Source organism: Aotus nancymaae, unplaced genomic scaffold (genome assembly GCF_030222135.1).
Source record: "Aotus nancymaae isolate 86718 unplaced genomic scaffold, 86718_ANA_hifiasm-v0.15.2.pri h1tg000011l, whole genome shotgun sequence".
NCBI classification, from domain to species: domain Eukaryota; kingdom Metazoa; phylum Chordata; class Mammalia; order Primates; family Aotidae; genus Aotus; species Aotus nancymaae.
Window position 1 is genome coordinate 76,554,501 of NW_026988422.1, and position 13,899 is coordinate 76,568,399.

At 39.8% G+C, this 13,899-nt stretch overlaps 1 protein-coding gene across 1 annotated transcript in view; it reads right to left on the reverse strand.

The window, feature by feature from the left end:
- Positions 1-13,899, reverse strand: part of BTBD7 (BTB domain containing 7) — a 106,970-nt gene that overhangs the window by 9,737 nt on the left and 83,334 nt on the right. Inside the window, exons 6-9 of the mRNA XM_064375182.1 lie at positions 11,224-11,384; positions 5,980-6,123; positions 3,809-3,998; positions 712-890 (exon numbers count right to left, since the gene is read on the reverse strand). Of these exons, the coding sequence (XP_064231252.1) occupies positions 712-890; positions 3,809-3,998; positions 5,980-6,123; positions 11,224-11,384 (674 nt within the window). The remainder of the gene's footprint in view (positions 1-711; positions 891-3,808; positions 3,999-5,979; positions 6,124-11,223; positions 11,385-13,899) is intronic.

Here is a 13,899-nt window from a genome sequence, read left to right on the forward strand (position 1 = left end):
ATCAGAATACTTTACAAATTCTATCCTAATTGCAAAACCAATGCTATTGCTTTTAATCTAATAATTACTAGAAATGAGTTTTTTCTTTTTTCCTGGTACGTTAAAAAAGAAAGCACTTATTCTTTGATTCTCATGTTTGGGTTTGAACCCTCGTGGAAGAAATTTCTTATAAGACGGACGAGAGAAACAAAAGGGGGCACATGGAAGATGTGTAAGCGTGGCAGCAGACCAAACCTGAAACCTAGTGACCAAACGAGGCAGAGAGAGCAGTGAAGTTCAGAATCTTCCATTTCCAGGCCATCTCTGCTGGGTAGGCACACTATGAATTTTTTAGCAGTTGCCACTTGTATGCTTGCTACATACCAGATATATAGCTGCTGTACAGTAGCAATCTGGATCTTCAAAACTATCTGTTTTACAGGTAAAAGAGCTGATGCCCAGGGTGGTTAAGTAACTCATTCCAAGTTAACCAACTAGTAAGCAGCAGAGCTGGGATCTAAACCCAGTTCTCATTCTAGACCTCTGCTCAGTTCACTCCATGACACGGCCTCTCACCAGGAGAGACTTGCGGGTTATCAAAGACAACCAAAGGCGGTGAAAAAGCACATATAAAGAAAAGGAAGCAAGCTGAAGGCTCATCAGGATGTCTACAATACTGCCTGTCTGGTGACTGAGGCTCCCTATTTTAAACAGTTTAATGTCATTTCCTACCTGCAAGAGCTCTGCAGCAGCATCTGCAAGACCAAACTCTCTCAGCACTCGAATCTGAATTTCATAGCTGACGGTGGCGCCCTCCCCGCAGTTGAGCGCATAGGCCCTCTGCACCTGCTCCGTGTGCCGCAGCTCCTGCAGTCGTCTGACCATGTCTTTCATAATGAGGAGACGAGGAACTGGAAGGAGAAAAACAGTGGGCAAGCAAAATTCCTGAGCTACACAGAAGACGACCCTGTGAGCCCAAGGGAAAAAAGCATGTGTTTCATATCAGAATCTCATAAATTTTTTAGACAGTATTTTAATTTTCTAGGAACATACTAATTTATATACCTCTAATTATTTTTCAAGGTTTTAAAATCTCACTATGCCCAAAAGGCTCTTGATCATACTGAACAGCCCCTGAGTTGTATTATTTTAGTTTACAGTTCAAATATAATTTTACTTGCATGCATTCTCATCTGAATCTCAAGATATTTCAGAAGTCTTTAAATATATTAATTCTTTTGTTCAAATAATTTTGTGAGTCCTAACTACGCACCAGGAATTGGACTTGGATATTAGGGTGCACAGAATGAAACACATGATTACTCTCCTCAAAAGGTTCTGGCTTGGTGATATAAACTAAACCAGAAGTAAACAATACAATATCGGGTCATAAATGCTCATGGAGAGAACTGAAGGACTGGGAGGAAGGGCACCCAGCCAGACTGGGGGCAGACAAGAAAGGCTTCAAGGTGTACACAGAGCAGATTCTAGAAGAATGAAGGGAAACCAGACAGGCAAAAAAAAACTTTGTGAGCAGAAGGACTGGATATGTGTAAAACATGCAATAAGAGACAGCCTGGCAGAAGTGGTTGGCACGGCCAGCAGAACTTAGGGTTCAGAGCTATAAGCAGGAAGAGTGTGAAGAGAGAAGGCAGAAAGATGGCAACCAGCAGATCATGGATAAAGAATTTAAATTGTATCCTGTGCACAAGAGGCAGTGACTTGTGCAGGAAGATGACAGGATCAGAGCTGTGAACAAGTGCACTCTGATGCTGGTGTAAAATGGGCAGGCACGCTGTGGCCGGTAGGCTAAATCAAGCTTGCTGTCTGCCTTTGTAAATAAAGTTTTACTGGAATGTAACTGTATCCATTCATTTAGGTACTGTCTATGGCTGTTGTATGGGAGTTGAGTAGATAGATATAACAGAGATTGTATGGCATACAGAAACTAAAGTATTTATTATCTGGCCCTTTCTGGAAAAAGTATGCTGGCCAACCACTCACTGGTGTAAAGAACAGAATTCTGAGTAAGATGAGAGGCAGGAACACTGGTTAGAAACCTGAACAAGGGCTGTAGCTGTAGGGTTGGAGAGGGGACGGAGTCTATAAATATTTATGAGAGAAACTGACTAGAGCAGTGATTATTATTTTTTAGGGATAAAAGGGACTAGCGTTTACTGAGTGCTTACTCTAAGCCAGGCAAACTCCTCTGCATATTATTTGCGGTGCTTCATTAAATCCTCACAACTCTAGAAAGAAGGTATTAGCCCCAATTCATAGATGAGGAAATTAATGTTTGGGAAAGAAAATATTAATACCTTGTCCAAAGTCATACAAAGTAACAGAGCCAGGATATGAGCCCCCTAATCCTCTGGAACAAGACATCTATCCTTTCATGAATGTGGTGGGCAAGGAAGTGAGAAGAACCCAGGATGATACCAGAATAGGGCCATACCTCATTAGCCAAACAACAGAGAGACAAGTCTTATTTTTCTGAGCATACTTACTTGAGACTGTCTAGACTTTTGAGACTGAGTTCTAAATTATGCTGATATTCAACTGCATTGACTCAAGCCTAAAAAGCCGTGATAATTAGCAAAGCTTCAAAATCTGCATAAATCAGCTAAAGAAATATTTCATGTCGTCAACTAATGTGTATTTCAACTAGTGGCCAAATTTGATAAGGTAACAACTGAAGTCATTAGCTCCAGAATAAAATATATGTATTCACTTAAAAGTTCTGTCACTGTCTTTTATTCATCTTTAATTACAATAGACATTTATAAGCAGAAATAAGTAAGTGCTATTTCCACTGCTATAGTTTGCTGGTTTTTATTTTGAATCTTGCAATGGCAATTAGCAAGTGCTACATGTTTCTGATCACCAGATCACTGTTGGTTTTGTTGGTCTGTTGCTTTTTTTTCTTTGGTTGAAGTCAACATTAACTAATGCTCAAACGTTTTTGGACATGACAGTTATATCCTGATCGATGGCCAATTCCCCTAAAGTCATACAACATATAAACCTGTGCTACAGTAAACTTCACAGGGCAGAACTTGGGAAACTGGTTCTCTAGGAAACCCACAGTGATTACATTTTGGAAGGCCATAGGCTAAAAGGTAAAATAAGTGCATATGACCCTCCCAAAGGGTCTTATAACCTGAGAAATACCCTATGGTGGTCAAAAAGTCTGAATTCCTCTAAACCTGTGGTTCTCAAAATACGTGTCTTTGTCCCACAGGGCACAACTGGCAATGTCTAGAAATATAAAAATGTTTCCAAAAGGTTTTCACAAAGGTGTGTGTGCATGCACATATGTGCTCCTAGCATTTAGGGAGTAAAGGCCAGGGATGCAGCTGAACACCCTATAAAGCACAGGACAGCTCTCTATTAACAGAATAATCCAGCCCCAAATGTCAGTAAGACCAAGGCTGAGAAACTCAAGGGTAAACTGATAACCTGTATACACTTAGTAATATTAAAAAATATATAGAGCAAAAGTTTTAGCTTATAAGTATTTCTTTTAGTTAATTATACTCTAAGTTCTGAGATACATGTGCAGAATATGCAGGTTTGTTACACAGGTGTACCTGTGCCATGGTGGTTTGCTGCACCCATCAATCCGTCATCTACATTAGGTATTTCTCCTAATGCTATCCCTCCCCTAGCCTGCCATCTCCCAGAAGTATTTATTCTTTAAGAAGAACAAAGCATAATGGGTATTGAAATGTGGAGATAATTAGCATATACAGAGGGGTTCAAACATCAGCAATTTCAAAAAATAATAAGATTATTCATTTAAATATAAATACCCAATATACTGCCTTACCTGGAATTTCATTGGCTACAACTGAAGGAGGGCTTGACTGGTTGCTGCTGATCTGCTGGTGGCTGATCACGTGACAACACTGTGGCACGGCATTGTTGACCATGTAGAGTGTGTCTGGCACATTGGACATTCTAACCATTCGCAAGCGCACAAGATCTGTTTGTTCCACCATCATCTCATCTAGCACTGACTGAAATAATCATTCAGTATTAACAAACCAGTCAACCTTCCTCTGTGTTAAATCACATTTGAAGGAAGATTATTACTTTCATCAAACAAAAAGGGAATTAATGTATTTCTATTTTATAAATGTTAGTATTAGTGGTGAAAGAAAGTACCCCTGCCATTTTAACTTAAAGACTCTTTGGAGCATCTTTGAGCATCTTTGAAAAGACACAACCATCTTTTGAAAAGTCTGCTTTTAATTAGAAGTACTTGAAATGTGAAAGAAGGATATAAAATTAATCAGAAATAAGTTACAAACAATATTATAATAAAGAAAACAATGTATACATGTGCTAAATAACAAATCCAATGAAGTGCTCAAAATAAAAAATATTAAAGATTGATAATCAGGGCCGGTTGTGGTGACTCACGCCTGTAATCCCAGCACTCTGAGAGGCTGAGGTGGGCAGATCACCTGAGATCAGAAGTTCAAGACCAGTCTGGCCAACACGGTGAAACCCCGTCTCTACTAAACATACAAAAATTAGCTGGATGTGGTGGCAGGAGCCTGTAATCCCAGCTACTTGGGAGGGTGAGGCAGGAGAATCGCTTGAACTTGGGAGGAGAAGGTTGCAGTGCGCCAAGAGCTCACAACTGTACTCTAGCCTGGGTGACAAGAGCGAAACTCCATCTTAAAAGAAAAACAAAAAAACCCCCAAAGATTGATAATCAATTCAAGAGACTGATAAATAAACCAATTTTTCTTTTTTGAAGAAAAAAGAAAAACGTTGCCCAGGCTGGAGTGGAGTGGTGCCATCACGGCTCACTCATTGCAGTCTTGATCTCCCAGGCTCAAGCAACCTTCCCACTTCAAGCCTCCCGAGTAGCTGGGACTACAAGAGCACACCACCATGATTGGCTATTTATTATTATTATTTTTTGTAGAGACAGGGTATCGTTAGGTTGCCCAGGCTGGTCTTGAACTCCTGGACTCAAGTGATCCTCCTGCTTCAGCCTCCCTAAGTGCTGGGATTACAGGCATGAGCCACCACACCTGGTCTAAAAATGAGAAACATTTTGAGGCAACTTGATTGTATACTCATTAAGTATATACACTGTTTGATCTGTTAAATTTATTTCAGAAAGTTTAATAGTGATTTCTTACTTTCAAAGACTGTCAGTTCCTCAAAAGGCTAAAGTTTTTTTTTTTTTTTTGAAGACAGGTTTTTACTCTGTCACCCAGGCTGGCGTGCAGTGGCACAATCATGGCTCACTACAACCTTTGCCTCCCAGGCTCAGGCGATCCTCCTACATCAGCCTCCTGAGTAGCAGAAATCAGGGTGCACGCCACCATAACTGGCTAAATGTTTTAGTTTTTGGTAGAGACGGGGTTTTACCATGTTGCCCAGGATGGATCCCTCAAAGTTCTTATGGCTGAATACATCTAATAAAAATTAGATGTTTCATTTTCACATTACCGTTATTTTCTTGGACAGTTCTTTATATGTTATATACAATACTCATAATGCCAACTATTTACTTAATTGGCCTGACATTTTTTCTTAGTTTGTGCATTTATTCTAAAACAAAACATAATTCCCAGCAGTCAGCTGTTACAGAACTATGTTACAAGAGGTTGCAGCATTCCTTTAATTTATGAAGGAAGACAAAATGTGGGCAATTTTCTTTCAGAACATTTCCCTCATCCTCAAGATCACAAAATAGAGACAACCATTTTCAGTAAGTGGTAACAATTTGCAAGGCAACTAAAATGAGAAAAACATAAAACAGATTTTAATATAACCACAGTTTTAAAAACACGCTTAATTAAAATTAAACATTTTAGAAAACTATCCTGTTGAGTAGTCAAACTAGAATTTACTTTCATTTTCCCTATTGTTGAAAATATAGGTTATTTCCAAATATTTAAATAATACTACAACAAACCACTTTGTGCACACAGTTTGTAATAAAGTAGTCTACTATCTTCAAATGGTTTTCATTACCTTTGCTTCTTCCACATAGGGAGAGAAGAGTCGAGGACGAACATAGATGCCAGCATTTTTTTGCCGTAACCAGGCATTTGACTTCCCACCTTCTGTTGTAGGAAGCATATCTGATGGAGGAGTACTAATCAAGCCTCTTTTCAGCTAAAAAAAAAAAATTTTTTTTTAGACAGAAATCTGTGTAGTGCTACAAATACTACTAAGATAAATAGATAAAAATATTTATAACTGTAAACAAAAATATGCAAATTTTATCATTTAAATAAAAATTTAGGAATGTATGTGAAATTTAGAAATTCACATTTTTAATAATATTTAAAAGATTCTGCAATAGAAATGCCATAATTTCTCATTTTTCTCTAAATAGAGGAATGATATTTTTAAAAACAGACACATTAATTGAAATGTGGTAAGCTGGATAAACATCAGAACTCTTAATGAAAACCAATTTTCTTTCTTCCTTACTCATCTAGGAACAAATTTAGTCCCCACCCAACTCCCCATGACAAAACAAGAACATTGACATGGGCCTGAATGCACAGCGCAGGGATACAGGAAGGTGAGCACAGTGCTTAGCAATACAGGCTCTGGGGCAAGGCAGATATAGCTCAAACTTCAACTCCCACATTTAACAGCCATGTGACCAGGGAAATCTACGTTACCTGGGCCTCACTTTAAGGGCTACTGTATGGCCCTGGAGGTAAGGCAGTGCACAACTAACTGAATGAGGTATCCCTGTTGTTTCCTGATTGATGCTAGGAGAATCTATATCAAGTACCTTTACTTCCTAAGGTGATGTGAGGATTGAATGAAGGCAATGCAGATGAAAGCAACTGCCACAGTGCTTAGCACATACTAAGAGAACATGAAAGTTAAGAGCCATTATTGGCAAACCTTTATTGGGGACTTAGACTGTATTAGGCACAGAACTAAGAGCAGAGGTATAGGCCAGGCATGGTGGCTCACACCTGTAATCCCCGTACTTTGGGAGGCTGAGGCGGGTGGATCACCTGAGGTCAGGAGTTCAAGACCAGCCTGGCCAATAGAGTGAAAACGCATCTCTACTAAAAAATACAAAAAAATTAGCCAGGCATGGTGGCACATGCCTGTAGTCTCAGCTACTCGGGAGGCTGAGGCAGGAGAATTGCCTGAACCCAGGAGGTGGAGGTTGCAGCAAGCCAAGATTGGGTCACTCACTCCACTGTACCACTCCAGCTTGAACAAGAGAGTGAAGCTTCATCTCAAAAAAAAAAAAAAAAAAAAAGATGAGAGGTATGTGTTTCCTAACCAAAGTTCTAAAATACTTTTCTAAGCTATATACAGGGTTCAATTTGATTTGAGTCCCAGGTTTTAAACAAAACCAAAAATTGTTTCTCCAATATTACTCTCATTAAATATAGTAAACAGCTGTATTAGTTAAAATTACTTTTAACTAATAAAATACAGCATTATCTAGTATTTAGAAAAGAGAGAAAAGAAAAAAAGTCAATACTCTTATTACAACTGTAATGTTGATATATTTCCTTCCAGTCTTTTCTTTTTTTTTTTTTGAGACAGGGTCTCACTCTGTTGCCCAGCCTGGAGGGCAGTGGAGAGATCTTGGCTCACTGCAACCTCCACCTCCTGGGTTCAAGCAATTTGCTCACCTCAGTTTCTCAAGTAGCTGGGACTACAGGTGTATGCCACCATGCCTAGCTAATTTTTGTATTTTTTGGTGGAGACAGGGTTTCACCATGCAGACCAGGCCGGTCTCCAACTCCTGAACTCAATCTACCTGCCTTGGTCTCCAAAAGTGTTGGGATTACAGGAGCCTGGATGAGTCTTTTCCAAATGAATTTTTACATAGATGAATTTGAGAATTCATAAAAATACATACTTTATATCATCCTTCTCTTCTCCTTTTTTTTTTTTTTTTTGAGATGGAGTTTCACTTTTGTTTCCCAGGCTGGAGTGCAATAGCACAATTTCTGCTCACCAAAACCTCCACCTCCTGGGTTCAAGCGATTCTCCTGCCTCAGCCCCCCCGAGCAGCTGGATTATAGGTGTGTGCCACCATGCCTGGCTAATTTTTTGTATTTTTAGTAGATATGGGGTTTCACCATGTTGACCACGCTGGTCTTGAACTCCTGATCTCAGGTGATCTGCCCGCCTCCACCTCCCAAAGTGCTGGGATTACAGGTGTGAGCCACCGTGGCTGGCTTGTCTTTTTTTTGATAGAGTCTTGCTCTGTCGCCCAGGTTGGAGTGCAGTGGCACAATCTTGGCTTGCCTCTGGGTTCAAGAGATTCTCATGCCTCAGCCTCCCGAGTAGCTGGGATTAACAGTGTGCACCACCACGCCTGGCTAATATTTGTATTTTTTAGTAGAGATGAGGTTTCACCATGTTGGCCAGGCTGGTCTTGAACTCTTGACCTCAGGTGATCCACCTGCCTCAGCCTCCCAAAGTCCTGGGATTACAGGTGTGAGCCACCACGCCTGGCCCCTATATAGTCTTCATAACAACTGCTCAGGGTAGCAAAATATTCTATTGTGTAGTGGTACCATAACTACTACCTTGATAGGTGAAAAAATAACTTACTATTTTATTTTGCTTTCATGGGTGTGTGTGCAATTAGTGAGGCTGAACCTTCTTTTCTAATGAGAGTTCACAAGTATTTCTTTTATAAAATATTATTATTATTATTGAGACAGAGTCTTGCTCTATTGCCCAGGCTGGAGTACAGTGGTGCAATCTCAGCTCACTGCAACCTCTGTCTCCCATGTTCAAGCGATTCTCCTGCCTCAGCCTCCCGAGTAGCTGGAACTACAGGCGCATGCCACCACACCTGGCTAATTTTTTGAATTTTTAGTAGAGACTGGGTTTCACTGTGTTAGCCACGATGGTCTCAATCTCCTAAACTCGTGAGCCAACCACCTTGGCCTCCCAAAGTGCTAGGATCACAGGCATGAGCCACCACGCCTGGCCTAAGTTTTAATTTTATTTATTTTTATTGCTGCTCCCTATGGAGCAGGGCTACCCCATAGGCAGTATGCCCAGAGTAGCCCATAAATATTTCTTGAAAACAATATTGTTTTCTTCTAGTTCTTCCATGTTTCAATTTAGTATTTAATTTTTCAATCTAACAAGGATTAATTTTGTGTGCCAGTGAAACAATGGTTTAACTTTCAATGAATTTCTTCTTCTGATAATCAGTTAATATCAGTTAATCTAGCACCACATTGATCTGTGATAGTTTATTATTATATTTTCTGTTTTTTTTCTTTTTGTTCCTTGAGACAGAGTCTCACTCTGTTGCCTGATTATGACTCACTGCAGCCTTGACGTCCCAGGCTCAAGTGATCCTCCTACCCAGCCTCCCAAGTAGATGGGACTACAGGCACACACCACCACACCCAGCTAAATTCTTTAAAATTTTTTTGTAGAGATGAGGTCTTGCCACGTTGCTCAGGCCGATGCTGAACTCCTGGGCTAAAGTGATCTGTCTGCTTTGGCTTCCTAGAATGCTGGGATTACAAACATGAGCCACCACGCCCATTCTGTTCAATTCTTACATTAACTAAGACTTTTTTCTTGACAATTTTGTCTCCTATGTTAGCATCACAGATAAAATATTAGCATATTGATAAAATATTAGCATTTAAAATGTTTTACGTTTTAAAAGTTATCCCTTCTTATGTCTTTATTTATTTAGAGACAGAGTCTTGCTCTGTTGTCAGGTTAGAGTGCAGAGGAGCAACCTCGGCTCACTGCAACCTCCTCTTGAATGGTGATTCTCCTGCCTCAGCCTCCCGAGTAGCTGGGACTACAGGCACACACCACCACACCCAGCTAACTTTTGTATTTTTAGTAGAGACAGGTTTCACCATGTTGGCCAGGACGGTCTTGGTCTCTTGACCTCGTGATCTGCTCGCCTCAGCCTCCCAAAGTTTTGGGATTAAGGTGTGAGCCACCATGCCTGGCCCTTATGTCCTTTTAAAAGAAGTTTAAAAAATGTCTTATCAGTTCTTTTTCCAGATGACTTTTATAATGTTCCTGTGTAGTTAAAAAAAACTATTATGATGTTCATAAGCACTACATTAAGTTTATAAGTCAATGGGTGAAGAACCAATATTATTTATTTTTCCCATCCATGAATTCAAGCAATTCTGTCAATTTTTTTGTTTTTAAAGATGGAGTCAGGCTGGAATGCAGTAGTGCAATCTCAGCTCATTGCAACCTCCATCTCCCAGGTTCATGCGATTCTCCCACCTCAGACTCCTGAGTAGCTGGAATTACAGGCACCCGCCACCATGCCCAGCTACTTTTTGTATGTTTAGTAGAGATGGGGTTTCACTGTGTTGGCCAGGCTGGTCTGAAATTCCTGATCTCAAGTGATCTGCCAGCCTTGGCCTCCCAGAGTGCTGGGATTACAGGCATGAGCTACTGTGCCCAGCCAATTCTATTAATTAAAAAAAAAAAATTCACTGTTTAAAAAGTTATGAGGCCGGGCGTGGTGGCTCAAGCCTGTAATCCCAGCACTTTGGGAGGCCGAGGCGGGTGGATCACGAGGTCAAGAGATCGAGACCATCCTGGTCAACATTGTGAAACCCCGTCTCTACTAATACAAAAAAATTAGCTGGGCATGGTGGCGCGTGCCTGTAATCCCAGCTACTCAGGAAGCTGAGGCAGGAGAATTGCCTGAACCCGGGAGGCGGAGGTTGCGGTGAGCCGAGATCGCGCCATTGCACTCCAGCCTGGGTAACAAGAGCGAAACTCCGACTCAAAAAAAAAAAAAAAAAAAAAAAAAAGTTATGAAAGTAACAAGATCAGCTCTATTAATTTTCAGGTCCATTCATTCTTTTTATATTGAACCAATCCCTCCACTCCACTGCTCTCTGATTCACTGCTGTTCTTGAAGAGTCTCCAAAGGCAGTTTCTACCGTTTCCTTTTTGAATAAGGGTCTACTTGATCTACACTAAAATGACTGCATTAACTCCCCTAGAAAGAATGCTCTCGCACGAGTAAGACCTATGTACCCACTCAACTCTCATTCAGCGAACATTTGAACTGTACTATGTGACAGACATTTGTACTATGTACAAACTGTACTGGGGACACACTGCATACAATAGACATCTATCTGTCCTCACAGAATTTACAGCTTCACAATACTCTATTAGTAGAAGAAATTATTTACAATGAATAAAAACATACGCCTGGCATTTTTCTTTTCATGAAAGGAATACATGGAGAAAAACACTTACTGCATCACTTAAGACTTCACTGCTTATAGGTAAGATGTGTTCAATTCGCACGAAAGGTAAGAGAGAAGAAAGGATCTCTCTGAGCTCTTCCATGTCCAGGTCTCGTCTTTTCACACCTCTTTTGTTCACACTATGGGCAGTGCCACTCAGTAAGTTTGGCTCTATGAGACAGAAAACGAAAAGTTTCCAACCAAATCCAAATGTTCTGAAGAGAGGTTTGCTTTGTACTCTAGTACATACACTCACAGGACCACTCAATAGACTTACGTGCCTCTGCTTTAAAATGGGTTATAAATCAATTATTTTTCTGTCATAAGATGTTTGTTTAATAGGAGTGTTCTTGGATAAAGGAAAAGCATGGTAACAACAATACAGTAACATTCTTTTATCACTGCTCTACAATAAAGAATAAAGGATTCCTTTCTGTAGATGAACTCAAAGAGAAAAGATGACAATCTATTAAAATCTAGTTTTATCAGGGGCTTTTAAAAAGCTGTCTCACTTTTGTGACCAGTTTTTAGTATTATAAGGTCACTGCAGGGCATATGCTATTTCTGGTCACTGTAGGTTATCAGTATGCTCATTAGCCTACATACGTGTAACAGCAATTTAACAACATGTTAATCACTTGGTGTTTGAGGCAGCAAAGCCTAATGTTCTTTATTTAGTTTTAAGATTCTTATGAAAATCTCCCAAATTTCTACAATATGGGAATGTTACTGCATAAAAGTAGACCCTCTGATCTTTGACATGTAATATATGTCCATTGTCCAGAGTAGAGAATGTTTCCTTCATGGGGCATTGGTGAAAGACAATCTGAAATACATGTATGCTTATAATATTGAGGTGAGAAGAAAAATTACATTAATTTTGGAAATCTTTAATCATGTCTTTAATCTAGGGGCCTGTAATTCTTTTTTTTCTTAAGAAAATTAACACAGAATAAAATCTTTATTATTAATGAATATAAATGCTGGATTTTTTTTTTCAAATATTCTATAGGAAAACTGTTATCTTCCTTAAATCGTGTGTGTGTGTGTGTGTGTGTGTGTGTGAGAGAGAGAGAGACAAAAAGAGAAAGAGAGAGAGAGAACTGACTGTTTCTGAGAAGCTAAGTTTTTTCTGGATTAATTCAGAATAAAACTGTTGTTAACTGTGTAGAAAAGAGTTTTTTTTTTTCCTTTGCCTAACTATGATTTAGCTTCATACTTATTTAAGGAATTTTACTTTTCAAAATATTTTTCTTAAAGTAGTGGCATCCTGTTTTCATATAAAAATCCTCCATGAAACCCCCAAATATGTGACAGGTAAGTGCAGAATCCTTATATATAAAATCCTTATATATAAAACTGACTGAAACAAAGCTATGGCCTAGTTTACTTAATTTCCTTCTTATCCCTGCAGGAGAACCTTCCACTCTAACCTGGTTTGGAAACTACCTTTATTTTATTTTATTTTTTTAAGACGAAGTCTTATTATGCTGCCCAAGGAAGAGTGCAGTGATGTGATCTCGGCTCACTGCAACCTTCGCCTCCTGGGTTCAAACAATTCTCCTGCCTCAGCCTCCTGAGTAGCTGGGATTACAGGTACCTGTCACCATGTCTGGCTAATTTTTGTGTTTTTTATAGAGACAGGGTTTCACCATGTTGGCAAAGCTGGTCTCGAACTCCTGACCTCAGGTGATCACCTGCCTCGGCCTCCCAAAGTGCTAGGATTATAGGCATGAGCCACCACGCATGGCTGACAGATCTTTGTTTTATGTGTTTCTGTTTAAAGACACTTTATTTAATGTATGTGGCTGCTTCATCAACACTAACCTCATGATCAACAGCACTATAACTCAGGCTTGAATGAAGTTTATCTAACACATCTATTTTCTCTGTAAGGTACACCACAGCCTTCCTGTTCTCAGGAACACTAGACAGCACTTCAGTACTACACCTGGGGGCCATCTTAAACAGTGAGATCACAAAAACATAAAAATGTAAAAAATATGGCACTTGGTAGACTGTGGAAAGGATACTTGATTACAGCAGGAGATCTGAAACAAGAAGGCAGAGTGTCTCTCTTCTGTTAGAACTCAGTTGAATGTGCTTGTTGAGAGACCAAGCTTTTGGCTACTCTGTGCATGTCCAGGAATGACTGTGAAAGTACCACGAGTACTGATTCTGGGATATAAATAAATTTTGGTGACTTAGGTAAGTTGACAAATATAAAAGCTATGAATGAGAACTGATTGTATACTGACATTTAAAAAACTTTCTAAATCAATTGTAATGGTTTGCATATTTCAAAAAACTCATAACCCACCAGGCGTGGTGGCTTACACCTGTAATCCCAGCACTTTGGGAGGCTGAGGCAGGCTGATCACCTGAGGTCAGGAGTTCAAGACCAGCCTGGCCAACATGGCAAAAACTTGTCTCTACTAAAGAAACCAAAATTAGCTGGGCGTGGTGGCACATGCCTGTAGTCCCAGCTACTTGGGAGGCTGAGGCGGGAGAACTGCTTGAACCCAAGGGGCAGAGGTTGCAGTGAGCCAGGATCACACCACTGCACTCAAGCCTGCGAGACAGAGTAAGACTCCATCTCAAAACAAACAAACAAACAAACAAACAAACAAACAAACAAAATCATAACTTTGCTGCTCTTTGAAATAAAATAAAATTAAAAAAAAAA